Source organism: Heptranchias perlo, chromosome 15 (assembly GCF_035084215.1).
Source record: "Heptranchias perlo isolate sHepPer1 chromosome 15, sHepPer1.hap1, whole genome shotgun sequence".
Classification (NCBI taxonomy): Eukaryota; Metazoa; Chordata; class Chondrichthyes; order Hexanchiformes; family Hexanchidae; genus Heptranchias; species Heptranchias perlo.
In genome coordinates this window covers 42,699,834-42,720,491 of record NC_090339.1, presented here as the reverse complement: position 1 = coordinate 42,720,491, position 20,658 = coordinate 42,699,834, and the positions used below count along the sequence as shown (strand labels likewise).

The following is a 20,658-nucleotide window of genomic DNA, read 5'->3' as shown; positions in this document are numbered from 1 at the left end:
TTCAAAAAAAATATATTCTACTGAGGAAAAAAGGGTGTAAAAGAAATGACAGCCATCCGTGGCTAAGTAAAGAAATTAAGGATAGTATCCGACTAAAAACAAGGACATATAAGGTAGCCAAACTTAGTGGGAGGATAGAAGATTGGGAAGTCTTCAAAAGACAGCAAAAAGTAACGAAAGGATTGATTAAGAAAGGGAAGATAGATTATGAAAATAAATTAGCAAAAAATATAAAAACAGATAGCAAGAGTTTCTACAGTTATATAAAAAGAAAAAGGGTGGCTAAGGCAAACGTAGGTCCTTTAGAGGATGAGACCGGGAAATTAATGGTGGGAAACATGGAGATGGCAAAAATGCTGAACAAATATTTTGTTTCAGTCTTTACGGTAGAGGACACTAAGAATATCCCAACACTGGACAAACAGGGGGCTCTGGGTTGGGGGGATGGTGGGGAAGGAGCTAAATACGATTAAAATCACTAAGGAATTGGTACTCAGTAAAATAATGGGACTCAAGGCGGATAAATCCCCTGGACCTGATGGCTTACATCCGAGGGTCTTGAGGGAAGTGGCAGTAGGGATTGTGGATGCTTTGGTAATAATTTTCCAAAATTCTCTGGACTCAGCAAAGGTCCCAGCAGATTGGAAAACTGCTAATGTAACACCCTTATTTAAAAAGGGTAGTAGGCAGAAGGCTGGAAATTATAGACCAGTTAGCCTAACATCTGTGGTGGGTAAAATGTTGGAGTTTATTATTAAGGAGACAGTAACGGAACATTTGGATAAACATAATTGAATAGGACAAAGTCAGCATGGCTTTATGAAGGGGAAGTCATGTCTGACAAATTTGCTTGAGTTCTTTGAGGAAATAACGTACAGGGTGGATAAAGGGGAACCAGTGGACGTAGTGTATTTAGATTTCCAGAAGGCATTCGACAAGGTGCCACATAAAAGATTATTGCTCAAGATAAAGAATCACTGGATTGGGGGTAATATTCTGGCATGGGTGGAGGATTGGTTATCTAAACAGGAAGCAGAGAGTTGGGATAAATGGTTCATTCTTGGACTGGCAACCAGTAGCCAGTGGTGTTCTGCAGGGGTCGGTGCTGGGTCCCCAACTCTTTACAATCTATATTAACGATTTGGAGGAGGGGACCGAGTGTAACGTATCAAAGTTTGCAGATGATACAAAGATGGGAGGGAAAGTAGAGAGTGAGGAGGACATAAAAAACCTACAAGGGGATATAGACAGACTGGGTGAGTGGGCGGAGATTTGGCAGATGCAATACAATATTGGAAAATGTGAGGTTATGCACTTTGGCAGGAAAAAAATCAGAGAGCAAGTTATTATCTTAATGGCGAGAAACTGAAACGTACTGCAGTACAAAGGGATCTGGGGGTCCTAGTGCAAGAAAATCAAAAAGTTAGTATGCAGGTGATCAAGAAGGCCAATGGAATGTTGGCTTTTATTGCTAGGGGGATAGAATATAAAAACAGGGAGGTATTGCTGCAGTTACATAAAGGTATTGGTGAGACCGCACCTGGAATACTGCATACAGTTTTGGTGTTCATACTTAAGAAAAGACATACTTGCTCTCGAGGCAGTACAAAGAAGGTTCACTCGGCTAATCCCGGGGATGAAGGGGTGGACATATGAGGAGAGGTTGAGTAGATTGGGACTCTACTCATTGGAGTTGAGAAGAATGAGAGGCAATCTTATTGAAACATATAAGATTGTGAAGGGGCTTGATCGGGTGGATGCGGTAAGGATGTTCCCAAGGATGGGTGAAACTAGAACTAGGGGGCATAATCTTAGAATAAGGGGCTGCTCTTTCAAAACTGAGATGAGGAGAAACTTCTTCACTCAGAGGGTAGTAGGTCTGTGGAATTTGCTGCCCCAGGAAGGTGTGGAAGCTACATCATTAAATAAATTTAAAACAGAAATAGACTGTTTCCTATAAGTAAAGGGAATTAGGGGAGCGGGCAGGAAATTGGACATGAAGCTGATTTCGGATCGGTCAAGGCCCTGTGGGTGGCGGAGCGGGCCCAGGGGCTGAGTTGCCGGGTCCTGCTCCTACTTCTTGTGTTCTTTAGATTTGAGGTTAGGATCAGATCAACCATGATCTTATTGAATGGCGGAGCAGGCTCGAGGGGCCGATTGGCCTACTCCTGCTCCTATTTCTTATGTTCTTATGTATCAATGTACGGTGATTCTGAGGCCACTGCATGATCTATCTTTAATATTCAGGAATATTGGTTGAACAGAGCAGGTCCTTCAAAATGCTGAAATTATGCCTGCATGTACCACAAACACCATGATGGGAAGTCAGTAAAACTGTTTACTCAAGTCACTAAAAGGTGACTGTGAAACGTTAGCCTGTCTTTTGTCTTTTCAGCTATTGACAGATCTTTTGTGTAATTCGAGCATTTTATGTTTCTCTTTCAGGTTTCCAGCATTCATTTTTTTCTTTTCATCTCTATTTTCTTTTCTTTGTAAGATGAACTGAGGTGCATTTGAAAATATATCAATTAGCTATCCTGATATTAGGTTGCCCATGTTTATTATTAAGCTATACATGTAAATTAGGTGTACATGTAAATTAGGTATAATTAAAAATACATCAAAATGTTATCCTTAACAAAAAAGGCACACATGCTTCACATTTAAAAGAAAGGAAAATCTATTTTATTTAAAATTTGTGCATGCAAATTTGGTTAATCAGAAGAACAAATTACCCCAAACAGTATAATACACTCTAAGTTTCAACTTAATTTTTTGAATTACTAAGGGAATGTCTATTTTATAATGAACTTAAGTTGCACATGCATTTTAGCATAATTAATGCGCTATCCCTATTAGCACGATCAATATAGCCTCCAGATCTTTGTTCATTTTATGCTTTTGTACTGACAAAATGATACAAACTACTATATATTACAACTTTACTACCGATGTGTTATCTGTGTTAGAATCCTTTATACTAAACAGAAACTAAAGCAGTGCCCTTGATGGCTTAGTGGGAAAATGCATTGTTCAGTGTGGAACTGAGCCATCAACACCAAAAAAAAGCCCCAGATTCAATCCTGTTTTATGGCTGAATTTTTAACTCTTGCTATGGCTACAGTTGGCCTTGGACTCTTTGGCACTATCGAGGAGGGAAACCCAGCGAAGGTTCCCATTCCTGATCACTGTGCAGTAAATTCTTCTGGAAAGTGCACGTGTATGGATGTCACTTGATGGTAGGATCAGGATTGGTTGTAGTGTTTCCCTGGTGGAATAGCTTGCTGACACTCACTGTCAAATTCACACACAAAGGATGGCCGCCTGAGTGAGGTGTTTGAGTGTAGTTGGTCCAATAGAAGCATTAGTGAGCGGGAAACAGTGCCTTCGGCAAAGGAGGGGAAAAAATTGTGAGCTGGAATTCAATCATGTTCATAACCAAAAGGTTTTGGCAACTCTGAATAAAGATCATAGAATCATACAGCACAGAAGGAGGCCATTCAGCCTATCGTGCCTGTGCCGGCTCTTTGAAAGAGCTATCAAATTAGTCCCACTCCCTGCTCTTTCCCCATTGCCCTGCAAGCGCTTCCTATTCTAGTATATATCCAATTCCCTTTTGAATCTACTTCCACCACTCTTTCAGGCAGTGCATTCCAAATCATTAAAACTCGTTATGTTAAAAAAAATTCTCCTCATCTCCCATCTGGTTCTTTTACCAATTATCTTAAATCTGTGTCCTCTGGTTATCAACCCACTCGCCGGTGGAAACAGTTTCTCCTTATTTACTCTATCAAAATCTCTCATAATTTTGAACACCTCTATTAAATCTCCCCTTAACCTTCTCTGCTCTAACGGAGAACAATCCTAGTTTCTCTAGTCTCTGCACATAACTGAAGTCCCTCATCCCTGATATCATTCTGGTAAATCTCCTCTACACCCTCTTGACAAGGCCTTGACATCCTTCCTAAAGTGAGAGTACCCGGAATTGGATACAATACTCTAACTGAGGCTTAACCAGTAATTTATAAAGGTTCAGCATAACTTCCTTGCTTTTGTACTCTATGCCTCTATTTATAAAGCCAAGGATCCCATATGCTTTTTTAACACCTTTATCAATGTGTCCTGCCACCTTTAAAGATTTGTGTATGTTAACCCTCAGGTCTCCCTGTTCCTGCACCCCCTTTAAAATGGTACCATGTAGTTCATATCGCCTCTCCTCATTCTTCCTCCCAAAATGCATCACTTTACACCTCTCTGCATTAAATTTCATCTGCGCCATGTGTCTGTCCATTTCATCAGTCCATGTCCTCCTGAAGTCTGCTACTATCCTCTTCATTGTTTCCTACATTTCAAGTTTTGTATCATGTGCAAACTTTGAGATTGTGCCTCCTATACCCAAGTCCAAGTCATTAATATATCAAAAAGAGCAGTGGTCCTAATACCGACCCCTAGGGACATCACTGTATACTTCCCTCCAGTCTGAAAAACAAGCATTCACCACTACTCTCTGCTTGGTGAGTAGTGGTGACAAAAAAATACAGGGCTATAAATTGGTCACGTAGCACCCATTTTGCAGGTGCTACGCGGACTCCTAATGACCAAAAATGGCATCTGGAATGCGCTGCACACTTCTAGCGTGACGTGTGGCGGACGCCATCTTGGTAAAGGGGTTTGCGCATGCGTAGATAACGAATGCCGGCAGCATGAAAGTAGGGAGAATATGCGATAGATCAGTGTGCAATGCTGATTCAAAGGGACAGATGCGATTTTGGAACTCAGTGCATTGGCTGGAGCACTGTCTTAACCTCGCGCAGCTGAACAAGTCATAAACAGCATGGAGGACCCCCCACCAGCGCTATTCAAAGGGATCATGTTGGAGTTACAGGTTAGTTGCTGGATTATTGCTTCTGGCTGCTAATGCATTTGTACCTGTTTTTGGAGGTCTCCTATACTTAAATACTAGGATGAGGGGACAAAACCTAAAAATTAGAGCCAGGACTTGCAGGAGTGAAGTTAGGAAACACTTCTACATGCAAAGGGTGGTAGAAGTTTGGAACGCTCTTCTGCAAATGGGAGTTGATGCTCTCTCAATTGTTAATTTTAAATCTGAGTTTGATAGATTTTTGTTAACCAAAGATATTAAGGGATATGGGGCTAAGGCGGGTATATGGAATTAGGTCACAGATCAACCATGATCTCATTGAAAGGCGGAACAGGCTCGAGGGGCTAAATGGCCTACTCCTGTACCTATCTTCCTATAATAAAGTTTCAATACTCTACAGGGAATGGGCTGGCTAGCTGACAGGCAACAGCAAGGGCACTGGCAGAGTGGCAGGGGTGGGACAGGAATACTGTCATCCTGAGAGAGGACAGCAGGTTCATGTTCCATGGGGCCACTGCCACTTGCTGACTCCTGTTATGCGCCACCTTTTGCAAGAAAGCTGGACGTGTGTCGGTGAGTTTCCTACAAGATGTTTGGGTGATGTGCCTGTTATGGTTGAATAGCTGCCAGTGTGTGTGGCCTGTGGGTTGTGGTGTATGGCTTGCAACAGTGGTAATGTGTGAGGGTGAGAGGAAGCATCTGATTGGAAGAGTTGAGTACTGATGGAAAGAATTTGTTGGTATGTGGGTGATGGGGGGGTGTAGTGCGTGGAGCAGTGGATGCGGCTCATGATACAGTTGGTAGGAGATGCCACTTGACAGTTGACCTCACTCACCTTGACCACTCCTGTCAAAGCATTGAACTTCTCCCTGCACTGCATTCATGTTCGTGGTGCTATGCTCCTGGCATTGACTTCGTCCCCTACTTCCTCCCACTGCCTCGGGAGCATATGTCTGGAGAGCCTCTTGCACCCCCTGCGGATATAGGATGTCCTTCCTTCTGTCCACCTCTTGCAACAAGGCCTCTAGTGCATCATCAGAGAACCTTGGTGCAAGCTCTCTCACAGGCTTGGTATAACTCAGATCGGCAGATTGGTGAGGTCTGGCATGCAGATCGGAGGATGTGGGATTTAGCAGTGCGCAACTTTTATTCAATGTTTTAACATAACTCAACAGTTTGTAAACATAGGGACAGGACCTGCATCTGTGTTTTACGAGTGCGATGTCTGTTCTCTGTTCAGACTCCGTGCGGACCTGTATCTTATATTTTGCAAATAAGAGGTGCAGGCTGCCTGTAAGAGGTGAGAGCCACTCGCGATATCGAGACCCCCTGCTGGTGAGCAGCCACTCAATGTTGCAGCCAGGCTTGGCTCATATGAAACAGCAGGCAGCATGAATGTTATGTGCTACCTGCATCCCAATGACCGGGCACAGGTTAATCACGCACTGCGACCCCTGCACCCGGTTTTGGGGGTTATCCAATATAACCCCCACAATATTTTCAAGCGGCTTTCAAGAGACTCTAACAATTGTACATATGATAAAGTTCAGATTTAGATGTGGTGCTTAGCATTGATCGGATTAATCCCATTTTCACTGATAATTACAATGACCTCAGTCTTTGAGGCTAATTATTAAAGTTGAAGGATTTATTCTTGGAATTTCACCATTTAAAAGCAAGATAAATCAATGTTGTTATTTTTTTAAAAATGGAATAAAATGCTGTTTTACAGCATGTTGTTATTTATATCTTTTGATGAGAAAATTAATTGGATTTTGGGTTTGACTGTGAGGCACAATTGTGGAAGCTTAATGAGTTATTAATCAAGCTACGAAGGATTCGTTCTACTAGCAGAGTGTCTCAAATGGTGGGGTGGGAGTGGAGCTGTAGGAAGTAACACCTGACATGGTGTGTTGCACATCTTGCATTGCAGCAAGTGGGCTTCCTGTCAGTTGGACACAGGCCAGGCACTAGCATTGAACATGTGGATAAGTCTGTGGTTTAGCCATCATTCTAGCTGCAAAAGGAGCACATTAAGATGAAAGCCTTGGAGAAGGAAAAACTTAATTGGCAATGAGAATGAAAATAAACTGCTTTATAGCACTGGGTCACAGTGAGGCATTTTTAACACTCCTGTTGAGCTGTGGAAAGTCTGCATGTTTGACCTGGGCCTACAGTGCAACATAATTTAACAGCACAGTTTTTGTTTTTTTTGCCATATGTTCCTGTCAGTGCAGACTCAAAATCAATTCCATTTTTTGCCTTTCTGATTTGTTTTTTTAAGCACAAGTTATTATGGCTTAGGTTATCAACCTCAGTTCACCCATGTTGCTAAAGGCAGTAAGTTTTCTTAGACAGGATATGAGCAAATGAATTAAAAAATTAAGTAACAGAACAGTGCTTATGTTGTGATACCTTTTCTGAGTAAGTGTAACTCCATATTTTCCCATCTGCCAGCACTCTGGATATAATCCTGCCACTCTGATCATATTCCATTCTTTGAACCCAAGTTCCCCGTTGAATGCCTGTCAGCAGCCCCATAGGAGAATAGGTGACATTGACCTCATTGAACTTGTTGCTGGGCGACCAAAGCACTGGGCGTCCCGATTGGTCATACTGGATCTTGAGAGTAAACTTTCGATGATCATCATAGATCTTTCCGATTCTGGTGACACGGTCAAAGTCTATAGACAGCAGATTTCTGTTATGAGCCTATTGACAAACAAAACTTGCATCAGCAAGAGTCACCTACACAGGCATCATTAATAACAAGGCCATTGCTTTGGCTTATAAATCAAAGTCAATTTAAAATCTAAAACATAAGTTGCATTGTCTGATGTACAGAAAGACTGGTCACTTTTCCGTATATACATTGTAATTTATTTTCCAAAGAATTCTTCATGAAGAGCTTGTGGATCTCAGCAGTGCTGAGTCTAGAATTTCTGTAAAGCATAATAGCGGGTGCGACATTTTTGTACTTTGTCAACAACAACAACTTTCACGTATATAGTGCCTTTAACATGGTAAAAAGTCCGAAGCACTTCACAGGTCCATTATAGAAAAATAGCCGGCAGGATATTTGCCCTTCCAAATACGTGTTGTGTCTGGAAACAGCATTTTGAGCTGTGCAACAGTAGGGTGAAATACTGGTAGCTACAGTTCACTGATGTCACAAAAACATCAAAGTGATGGTTGGGTCCAGATACTTGATCAAAGCACTAAAAAGAAAGGAAAGACTTGCATTTATGTAGCGCCTGTCACGATCTCAGGACCTCTCAAAGCCAATGAAGTGCTTTTGAAATGTAGTCATTGTTGTAATATATAACTATTCTGCCTGAGGCATGATATTCTAATGTACCATTTGAATCCAATTGCAATGAGTATAATTCCTGATCGAGGCAACTACTTTTCTCAAGATCTATGATCTTCAGGTAATTAATTTTGTTTTGATATATGAAGCATATTGTAATGCAGAAATATGCATAAGCAGCACCCCAAGCGTGATAAATTAGTTTGCTGATAAATTTAGTTGCAAACAATTTTACAACACCAAGTTATAGTCCAACAATTTTATTTGAAATTCACAATCTCCACATCATGGATAAATTTAGTGGTTTAGGAGGTATATTGAGGTTATTTAATATTTCTTTCATAAAATAAAAAGACATCCATCAAGTCAAAAAATGAAATACCAAATGTTAAGCCTTATTGTTTTGAAAAAGAAAATGTCACATTTTGTTACTCCAAAAGCAGGGCCCACTTCTCCAAATATGTGTTTATACTACACCTGTCTCAGTACATTTTAATATTATGTTTAATCTTGCCTCAGGTAAATTAATTCTACAACCTTTCTTTTAAGTTTATTATTGAACCATAGAAGTTTGCAGCATAGAAGGAGGTCATTTGGCCCATTGTTCTGTGCTGGTTCACTGCAAGAGCAATCCAAAACTAATTCTGCTGCCCCTGTTCTCAAACATTTATCCAACTTTCTCTTAGAAATATAATGGTCTCAGCCTCAACCACTGCTTGTGGCAAAGCATTTCCTGCTCCTACAACCCTCTATAACAAAATTTCTCCTAACCTCTCTTCTCACTCTTGGTGATAATTATAAATTATGACTGCTCATCACTGACTCTGCAACCACAGGAAATAATTGTTCCCTATTCACTCTATTAAAACCCTTCCTAATGATAAAAAATCTTTATTAAATCTTCTCTTAGCCTTCACTGCTACAATGGAAATAGTTCTAGTTTATCAAGTCCCTCCTCATAATTGGCTCCATCCTGGTGAATCAAAACTGTACATACTTCATAATTTTAATATCCTTTCTATAATAGGGTGCCCAAATGAGGTGCACACAGTACTCTAACTGTGGCCTAACAAATGTTTTGCATACATTTATCATCACTTCTTTACTCTTGTATTCTATGCCCCATTTATAAAACTCAAAATGCTGTTGGCCTTTTGTATGTCTTTATCTGCCTGCACTCTTATTTTCAGGGAATTATGTATCCCTAGATTTCTCTTTTCATCCTCACCTTTCAGCCTGTTTCCATTGGATCCATTCCTTCCAAAATACATTACCTTACACTTATCCACATTAAATTGCATCTGCCATCTGTCTGCCCATTCCGCTAACCTGTCTATGTCTTCTTGAAGTCTTTAACAACCCTACTCACTGCATCTCAAATCCCCTACTTTTGTCTCATCAGTAAGTTTTGAGATTTTGCTTCCTATGCTCAAGTCCAAATCATCTATATAAACTGAGAACAAAAGTGGATCAAGCACTGACTCATAGCATACACCACTTCCAACCTTCCACCAATTTCAGCAGCAGCCATTTAACCTAAATCTTCATTTCATGTTCTATCCATGCTGTTACATTTCCTCATACTAGTTGCATGAATATTTCTAACAAGCCTTGTGAGACACTTATCAAATGCCTTCTGAAAATCCACATACACTACATCTACTGCATTTCCTTTTATCTATCCAATTGGTCACTTCTTCAAAAACTCTATTAAATTTGTCAAACACAACTAACTGGTCTATAGTTTATCTATTCACCTTCTCTCCCTTCTTGAACAAAGCTTTTACATTAGCTATTGCCTTGTCCCATGGCACAATTAGCATTTTTAAAGAGGATTGAAAAATTGTGCCCACAGAATCTGCTATCTCTTCTTTGACTTCTTTCAAAAGCCTAGGGTGCACGCCAATAGGGCCAAACTTATCCATCTTGAGTTTTGTGAATTCCTTTTCTATAGTTATCTCTAACAATGTTTTCATATCCTCCTTGAGTATCCTTAGTTTCAAGATCATTTGAAAAAACTGATGCGAGTTATCGATTTACCCCTTTTACTCTTTATATATGCTTATGAAAACCCTTATTATTTCCTTTCAAATTATCTGACAGCCTTTTTCCTATTTGCTTTTAGCCCTTTACATGTTACTTTTCACCTTCCCAGTATACTTTCTGTATTTCTCATGATTGTATTCAGTATTGTTATCCCTAATTTCATCACTTTAGTTTTAAGCTCTCTAGTAATCCACAGAACGGTATTCTTTGATGCACCCCCTCAGTGCCTTATGGGAATATACTAACTTTGTATTCAATCCATCTCATATTTGAAGATTTCCCAAAGCTGATCTGTTGATCCGTTTTCTAATATTTTTGCCCAGTTATCGTTATTGCTTTCGATTCAAAAGTTAAAAGTTAAAGCAAACATATAAGTGGGAATTTACGAAGGAGAAAAGACTTTTTCTCAGTTTGATTGTTTAAGTCCAATCCATTATTGGTTTGGTGGCTGACATCTAGGTGGATTCTAATAATGAAATTATAACAATAATTGGCACCTGGTGAGTCAACAAACGATACATTACATAAATCACCCTCCTGTCAGTTAGTCATGTTGAGTAAAACTATAATTTAATGTTTTTTTTATTCGTTCATGGGATGTGGGCGTCGCTGGCGAGGCCGGCATTTATTGCCCATCCCTAATGCCCACCACAAACATCTGGTGATACAACGTTAACATTCATCACACACAACATGCATTGACGTTAACAATTATTGGCATATTGAACACCTCAGTATGCTCATCGCAACATGACACTTCTGTGACGATGCTTAATATTGCCTTCTGTTCTCTTACAGGCCCTTCAACACCAAAGTGACGAGAGGGGGCGATTCCTCAGAGGAGTTCCCGGCCTCTGAGGGTGCACCGTCATATCTTAGTGAGCCATCCACCAGTACAGATACTCACACCTCGGTGGGTCCTAGTAGTCAGTTAGTTGGGTTGGCACCTGGTGAGTCACCACACACAAATGAGCACGAGCAGACACTGGTGGCAGGGGCAGCTGTAGAGAGTCCGCGTCGGTGGGCGCACTCCTCTCCAGGCTCTGCTCAGCTGGATGCAGATGCTGAACCATGGGGACAATCCTTTAAAAGGAGAATGATTGAGGGACAGCAGCACATTTGCAAGGTACTGGAACAGGTGCCACACACACTCTCCACAATAGCGCAGAGGATGGAGGAGTCCGACTTCTGCATTAGTGGAATAGTGGCACAGGTACATGAGGGAATCTCTGAGATAGTGTCACAGAGACGTGAGGAACTGTCTGAGATAGTGTCGCACGTAGCTGCTAAAATGTCTGAGATAGTGTCGCACGTAGCTGCTAAAATGTCTGAGATAGTGCCACAGGTAAGTCCGGGAATGTCTGCGATGGAGGGAAGGCCAGCCTCCATTGAGCTTCAAGCACGGCTCACAAATTAGTCCATTCAGGCCCTGACAATGGCCGTTCGGACTCAGGATGAACAACATTCTGCCGCCTTAAACAGGCAGACAGAAACTTTACAACTGGGCTTCCAAGGCATCATACATATCCTCCAAACTGTTCTCCAGCAGGGTGGTAGGAGTGATGTGGGCCTGGACCAGGAGAGGGATAATGGCGAAAGGGGACATGGAAGTGGGGATGCCACTCAAAGCGCTCCCACGTCTCACCCGTTGCCTCTCTCAACCAGTACCCGCAATGCTACCTCCTCTCCAGGCGGCCGTGTCTGCCCCTGCACAGGTGCACGTGGAGCAGTCTTTGGCGGGGCTCCAAAATCCAGAGGGTGTAGGCCGAAAGCATCTAAGCAGTCCGGGCATGGACATGAGCAACCTGCCACTACCTCTGCTGCAGCCACAGGGGATGCACCACGTAGAAGTAGTAGGAAGAGAAAGGCTAAGGATTTGTGATCACGAAGGGTATGCACAAGGGTGTCTGACAGACTGTCATGTTTTTCATTTATATCTGGTTTTTGATAAAGTCACATTAAATGTTATCATTCTCACCACTACTGCCACATCTTGTCCATTCTTGACTGCCTTTTGTGATAGTGCCCTTTCATCTGCTTCATCAGGAAAGGCGAGACTTGATGCACCCAATGGGTGACTTTACAGTGGGTGCATATGTAGTTGCATGATTGTTTTGTGTAGGGGGTTGTGGTGGGGGGGTCTGGTGTTGGCGCTGGCCTTTCCAGGTGGTTTGAGGACTGGACTATTCTCACTTTGTGATATGAGAACTGTTCACATGAGTGACTCCCTGGCCTCACAAGCAGCCAGGTGAGCCGCTGCTCTGCCCATGGATTCGTCCTCCTCCTCCTCCTGCTCCTGCTGCTCCACCTCAATGTTCATTGCAGATGTGGATGCTGGATGAAGGCATGGGGCCTCATCAACCAGCAAACCTCTCTGTTGCTCCATGTTGTGCAGGACACAACACACTACTATAATGCGAGCCACTCTCGCTGGTGTGTATTGAAGCGCTCCCCCAGAACGATCGAGGCACCAAAATCGCATCTTCAGCAGCCCTATCGCATGTTCAATGACTGATCTGGTGGCGATGTGGCTGTCGTTGTATCGACACTGTTGCTCGCTGATGGGTTTCCTCAGAGGTGCCATCAGCCACGTGTGCAGGGGGTATCCCTTGTCCCCGAGGAGCCAGACCTTAAGAGTGTTCAGTGCGTGGAAGAGCTCCGGGATGTTGGATTCCCTCAGAATGAGTGAATCATGGCACCTGCCAGGGAATTTCGCACACACATGAAGAAATCTTTTGCAGTGGTCACAAACGAGCTAAGTGTTGATGGAGTGATACCTCTTTCTGTTGATGAACAGTCCTGGCTTGTGTGGAGGTGTTTGGATTGTTATATGCAATTGATTGCACCCTAAACCCATGGGAAGCCAGCCACAGAGTGGAATCCCACTGCCCTCTCAGTCTGGCCGAGATTGTCCATGGGGAAGTTGACGTATTGTGAGACCCTGCGAAACAAACAGTCGGTGAGCTGTCTTATGCACTCGTGGGCAGGTGACTGAGACCCCACAGCGATGTCATCGGTGGCACCCTAGAATGATCCGGAGGTGAAGAAGTTGAGGGCAGTGGTCACTTCAACAGTGACGGGTAATAAGATGCTGCCAGGCCCAGCCGGGAGCAGCTCGGCATGAAGGAGGCTGCAGATGTCTGCAACCACCTGGTGACTCACTCTCAGCCTTGGTATACACTGCTCCTCAGAGAGGTCCAGGAAGCTCAGCCTCAGTCTGTGGACCCTCTGACGAGGGTAGTGCCTCCTGTGATGGTAGTCCCTCTGTTGTTCTCCACTCTGCTCCTGTGCAGGTGCCTGTAGCGCAGCACTGTGTTGTGGAGTTCCAAGTGGCAGAAATGCATGACATGCCTGGCGAGGATGGTGATGTTCCTCGTCCTCAGATGTACTGGTGAATGCAGCCATCGTGCCCCCCGCCCCATCCTGATGGTGTCAGTTTGAGGGGGTCTAAAAAGTTGGTAAATATGTGTAAACAGGACAATTCTGAGTGGAAACCAAGAATTTTCAGTCTAAACACAAAGATCTCCCAGCCAAAAGTTTGTCTGAGAGAACTGAGTGCTTTGCTGCAATAACTCACCTTTTATCCCCATCTGTCAAACGGGGATTTAAATGTCCAAATGGCTGCCGGCTGAAACCCGACTACTTTCCCATGGCATGTTTCACACAGCATGGGAAACATATTGAGGCAGCGTTGAAATTGCTTGCCTTCATTCTTAATTAGATTTATGGACATTTCAAGTACTTTAAGATGGCTCTGGGTCGTACACGTTCTTCAGCGTGTTGAAGCCGGGATTTCTGCCAGCTCCTCAAAAACCTGATTTTCTTTGTACCTCCCCATCTCGCCACCCCAACACACCCGCACTTTTCTTCTAAAATCGTGCCCAGTGTATCAGGGTCGTGGTGGAGTTTGCTGCTGCCCTGGTGGACTCCCGCAGAATTTGGAGTTAAGTTTGCTGGAAGAGCTGAGAAAATTTGTCTCCCAATATAAATGCATTAGCATGATTGTTACCATCATCACTTAGCACAATTGCAGCCTATTCATTTTTAATTTGTTATTGTCCACCTGATGAAGAAGCATCAACCTGGAACATTGTCCATTGCAACATTTACAACCTTGAGAGAAACAACTTGGAAAATGGTGCATAATTGATAATGTGGATACGGTAATGGGTTTGGTGGTTGTGGGGTCCTCTTATAAATTTGGGTCTGTGTAGAAACTGTCTCAGGTTCAGAGGCGTCAGTTGGTTTCGTAATCATTTTACTGTTATGGGATTTGACTAACTCCGCCCTACCTCTACTTGTACGATAGCGTAATCCAGGAGCATAACAATTGTGTACAGATGTGATCTGGGCTGGATATTTATTTCTTTTGTATACTTCAATCTTACCATTGTCCTGTGGCATGCACTGAGCACATAGAATATATAATTAGTTGCATGATATTTCATCAACAAATTTTGTATTGTTATGGGAATGGTTTCTAATTATCAGAACATCAAGATAATTTTGCATTCCCTTCTAGAAGTAACACAATTTTTCTTTGTACTCACCCTGAATCTCCTTCCAAACACAGCAAGGTTCCCTTTGGCCTGCTCCTTTCTCTGCCTCCACTCCACGATGTTAGGATTGTGTTCAGTAGGCAATGAAATGTTACATTTCCCCATAGTTGGGTTTGCAGCTCCACCCAAGATGTGAGGTTCTGTCTGTAGGGTCAATTCCATCCCGCTGGCAAAAGTTACTCGCAAAGAACCATCGGGGCCGACCCGATAGGTATTTTGAATGTGCTCTGGAAAAAACAAAATCCCCAGAATGATTAATAATTAAATTTACTTTTAATTAAAATAATTCTGCTGGTTCTGCCTTAGTCCCCCAACAATTGAATGATTCCATTCACACCACAGTGGAATAGAATGTAAGCTAAGCTGTGGTTTGCAGTTTGATATTGAGCCCAGCACATTAATAGAAACAAATTCATCAATGCTAGGTTGAGTTTGCTTAACACAGCTGTGAGTGGCTTCCAGTTCATTGGCCCAATATAGCCAAGGGAATATTTTTGAGGACTTGTCCTTGGCACTTTTGCCTCATTTTTGATTAACTGGGGAGAAAACAAATGATTGCTTCTGATCCCTAACCAGTGACCTCACTAAAAAATGTGCCAGTGTGGACATTGGGAGAGGACATAATCGAGCGTGACTGTGATGCTCCTCAGGTTAGAATAGCCTGCCAACTCTCATGGTTTGGGCACAAAAATGAGGAATGGCCACTATAAAGATGTAATAGAGGCAATTGGAGGCAGTGGAATTGCACTTTAAAATAATTAATGTCTTTAGAGGAGAAGGGGAGAAAAATGATCATTGTGACAATTAAGGAATAAATGAGCAGAGCTGTATTTTATGGTGGAGATCACAATATGCCACAAAAACTGCATTCATTGGAAATACATTTGTATAGGTTAGTGGTGCTAAAAGCACTTGCTCGTCATCATTTCGGTCTATAATAAACAGATATGTAAATATGCTAATATATGTAAATATATGGTAACACCCTGCCTTTCAGTTTTTTTACCCCAATTGTTCAGTATATATTTTACTAGGCTAACATACAGCAAGTTCCCTTGAAATTTCCCACCCAGAAATGTTCATTTTTTTGCAATGGGAATTTGCAGACAATTTTTTGTGATGGGGACAGTTTCAACCCTCTGCTTTTCTGTAGTAGAAAATTACACCTTTAAAACAGAGCCCATTATGACTAAACTTTTTGTTAAAAAGAGAAAAGGCCAACATGCTGACATAGATAGGTCAACAGGTTGATACGTATTTGGAATATTTTTGAAGCAGCGTACAAGTATCAACTTATATATTGGAACAATTAATAAATATATATCCACAAATACACAAACGGTCATCTGTAAACTGTTAATTTTTTGCTCACTGAAGCTGAAATTTGCTAGGCACTCACCATAATACTATCATTTGGATCCTTGGGAGACTGTTCCTGCTAAACTTCCCTCATGGTCTGCATCTTGATGATAACCAGTAACTTACCATATTTAAATGACCACTGTGGGACCTTAGGCTTTCTGGTGGCTAATATATGTTAAATGAGGGCCATTTATTTTTTTTCCTCCTTTCCTCTACTGAATCCATTGATTTCATCCTAGGGTCTGGTTACAATGGCTACCAGTAGTCCTTTGGTACCTTACCCAAGTGTCTATTCTTCATATGTGTGCCATTAGTGAGAGTTGGCAAGCTATTGTTGGCTTTTGGCCCTCACAGCTGAGCCTGAGCCAATGCACACCCCATGACCACACATTAGTGTCAATGGATAATGATCAAGAGTAGGAATGCCAAGATATTTTCCTCTTCATAGTCCAGGAGCACATAGGCCAATTGTAGCATTTCTACTGCCATTCCAATGAATTCAGCCAACTTAGCACATCAAACCTGGGACCTCCGCTCTGTATGCTCAGTTACACATTACTATTAGCAATTGAGTCATCGGCAAAGCCACGAAGGCCAGTTTTCAGCACTGAATGAATCTTTCAACTGGCTTTAACAATTTGCATTGGAACTCAGAGTGAAAATCTGTTCTACTGAGGGCAGGATTCCGGTCTCATCTGATGGGAGGCACACTGTTTAGATAAGGGGTCATGCCATCATTGCTACTAGCAGTGGAAACGTGGGCAATGGCCTGGTTGTTCCACTACCCTGTCTGCTTTTGTGCGGACCAGCCTGTAATATCAAAATTTTGGTCGTATCCTATTGCCAGCACCAGAAATGGGGAGGTGGGGGGCGAGTGGTGGAGAACTCTGAAAACAATTCAGCTCTACAAGCAGGATAAAAATGCTGGAGGTTGTCTCCAGCTTGAAATTCCACCAAAAAGTGTGATAATTTATCTATTGGAAGGGGCTGTCAAAAGAAACATGTGCTGTGTCAGAGCTCATCATACATCACAGTTGGAGCAAGGTTAGAAAGAATGTAGGCAGCATTTTCCACTGGAGTTACTTACTTGCATAACTCAAGAAGATGTGGGTAGGATATTGCTCTGGGGTTCAATCTTCACCCTCACCCACCACTTCCAGGATCTGCTGCTAGAAGTGATAAGGGATGTAGAACATGCCCACCTAAATATGGGCAAGTGTGGTCATGCAAATAATGGGAATAGACCACACAACGTATTTCCAACCATTTGTACCCTGGCAACACTGAACGTTAGGAAGGCATATGCATGTCAGGCGTCCAGAGTTGCTATTGTGGTAGGGGGATTTAAAATTTAAAGTGCCACTGCAGCCTTTGCAATCGATCACACGGGGCTCGATTTTAAAAGTAAAAAACAGGTGGGTTGGGACAGGGGGGCATTGAAAATTGCCACCATTTCAGACCCGCCCCCAATCCACCCATTTCCGGTTTTCACTGGGGTGGGAGGCCAACCCGCTACCAGGAGGTGGGTCGGGCCCGAAAACCTTTCAAGGAGGCGTCAGGCCTCCATTTTTAACTAGTTCCCGATTTCAACCCCGGGGGGCGGGAATCCCGGGCCTTCTGTTTTACGCCTCGTAAAGGCGGCGAGAAGGCCCGAGACTGCAGGCAAGTGCCTAGAAAGGCACAGCTTGTGGGCAGGGAGGAGCAGGAGTGCTACCCCCAAGCCCAACAAACCTACCTGCACCGACACCCCCCCAACCCCGAACATCCGACCCTGATCCCACGACCCTCCCCCTCAACGATCGCGGACCCCCGCGATGACTCCCGATCCCGCCCCCCCCCCGTGAATGATCCTCGATTCCATCCCCCATAACTCACGACCCCCTTGCCCACCTATGCCCCTTGCCCACTTATACCAAACTATGCCTCTTGTCCACCTGTGCCCCTTGCTCACCTGTGCCCCCCATTCCCTCCTCACTCCATGCAAACAAAGACTTACCTGCAGATCTCCCATCCGACTAAGACCAGCCTGTCAATCAGCCGGTCAGTCGGACCGGAAACCGACAAAAAAAATAAAAGACGTCCTGACGTCAAAATCGTAAGGACGCCCGGGAAACCTGTACTAATGGGTTTCCCGACCTCAAATTGACCCCCCCTGCCCCCTTCTCGGCTCCATTTCAAAATTGAGCCCATGATCTCTGTGGCCTGCCACAGCTATTTTCCAACCCCTATCCCTCCAGAAGGCTCCCCAATGGAAGTGGTAATTCTGCCTGCAGCTAACCAAAACTAATTTAAATGATCCTGACCCCAGGAAATCAGCCAGGATCAGGGCTGGGCCATTGGAACGGGTGGAATTTTCATCCTGCCAAAGATGCGCTGGGATTCTGCAAAGTGGAAAATCCCAGCCAGTGTTTCTATGGTTTGTTAGAGAGGGGAGGGTGGATGGGAAAAGAGAAATCTGTAGAAAGGTTTAGCAAAATCTTCATTAAATCATTGTGAAATCTGCATTGAGTCTACTGCAGACTGAGCCAATAAACTCAATAAGAATGCAATGGAATCATATACTTTTAAAGATACGCTTACACACAAAGGCAATAATACAGCCATTTGAAACTTAAGCAACACTTCCAGCAGGGGCCACATTAATCCATTTTCTTTTTTTTCACTGTTAGCCTTATTTTGGGACAATTTAAATTTAAATTTTAAAGGACTGATTGACAGATTGATTGTAAGTTATTTGACTGACAGATAGGTCTGCACAGTTCACATCCCATTACTGGTATCTGTAGCTGGAGTGGAGTTAACGAATGATAAGAATGCCAGAATTTAATTTCACTTATAATTTATAATGTGACAGCCATTCTCTGGGTTTATTGATACTGGAAAGGATGAGGTCCCTTTACAATGCTGTGGTGGCTACTTAAAAAATGTGAGTTACAATAGAACACAGAATTCAAACACCAAATCTGACTACTTTGAATTGTTGCTGCATAGGGTTAGGCAACTTCCAAAGAGAGACGTTAAAGAACTTAATTACTGTGTAATTCACAGGGAAAAAGGCAACATTTTTGTGTTCTCTTATCGACATGAGTATTGCATGTTAAATCACAGCTCAGGATCAATAAAGTTGGCTTTTACCAACGTACATCATAATCCCTGTTTTTTTTTTGAGTTCATGGATTGTTAAAAAAATGAATCTTTTTTGAATTTTTAAAAATGAATTCTTTCTGTAATTCTGCCTGTTTTTCATGTTAAAATTCGGGTCCTCAGGTGTGCACACATTTCATTTGTGATAAGAATGGGAAGAATTGTCTTGAGGTGATTTCAGAGTTTAGAAAGAAGAAAATTTTAGCAGTGACTGTTCTGCAGGACAAACTCATTCCAACTGCTTTGCTACGGTCCTTAAAATTCCAGGATTTTGGATGACCATGAGTAGTTGCACTGACAAGCAATTACATTGAATTATTAAGTTAACAAAAACTAGTTTGAATGCTTTTGCAAATTATACTTACTTTGTAAAACTTATATTTAAACTGTCTACAGCTATGCTTACACAGGCAGAGTCAACATGGTTTTATGAAAGTGCTTGACAAATCTATTAGAGTTTTTTGAGGGTGTAACTAGCAGGGTAGATAAGGAGGAACCAGTGGATGTAATATATTTGGATTTTCAAAAGGCATTTGCTAAGGTGCCAGACAAGAGGTTGTTACACAAAATTAGGGCTCATGGGATTGGGGGTAATATATTAGCATGGATTGAGGATTGGTTAATGGACAGAAAACAGATAGGAGGAATAAACGGTCATTTTTGGGTTGGTAGGTTGTAACTAACGGAGTGCAGCAAAGATCAGTGCTTGGGCCTCAACTGTTTACAATATAGATCAATGACTTAGATGAGGGGACTGAGTATAATGTATCCAAATTTGTTGATGATACAAAGCTAGATGGGAAAGTAAGCTGTGAGGGGGATGCAGATGGAGTTTAATGTGTGGAAATGTGAAATTATCCACCTTGGTAGGAGTAGAAAAGCAGAATTTTTTTTAAAAGATGAGAGACTAAAAACTGTTGGTATTGTGAGGGATTTGTGTGTCCTTGTACACCAATCACAGAAAGTTAACATGCAGGTACAGCAAGCACAGCAAGCAATTAGGAAAGCAAATAGTATGTTAGCCTTTATTGCAAAGGGGTTGGAATATAAGAGTAAGGAGGTCTTGCTGCAATTATATAGGGCTCTGGTGAGACCACACCTGGAATACTGTGTACAGTTTTGGTCTCCATACCTAAGGAAGGATTTACTAGCCTTAGAGGCGGTGCAACAAAGGTTCACTATATTGATTCCTGGGATGAGAGGGTTGTCCTATGAGGAGAGATTGAGTAGAATGGGCCTGTATTCTCTGGAGTTTAGAAGAATGAGAGGTGATCTCATTGAAACATATAACATTCTTAAAGGGCTTGACAGGGTAGATGCTGAGAGGCTGTTTCCCCTGGCTGGAGAGTCTAGAA

At 42.5% G+C, this 20,658-nt stretch overlaps 1 protein-coding gene across 5 annotated transcripts in view; it reads right to left on the bottom strand.

Moving 5' to 3' along the window:
* Positions 1-20,658, bottom strand: part of tenm1 (teneurin transmembrane protein 1) — a 539,174-nt gene that overhangs the window by 21,742 nt on the left and 496,774 nt on the right. For all 5 annotated transcript variants that reach the window (XM_067997123.1, XM_067997125.1, XM_067997124.1 and 2 more), the window contains 2 exons: positions 14,789-15,024; positions 7,298-7,594 (listed from right to left, as the gene is read on the bottom strand). In XM_067997123.1, coding sequence (XP_067853224.1) covers positions 7,298-7,594; positions 14,789-15,024 — 533 coding nt within the window. The remainder of the gene's footprint in view (positions 1-7,297; positions 7,595-14,788; positions 15,025-20,658) is intronic.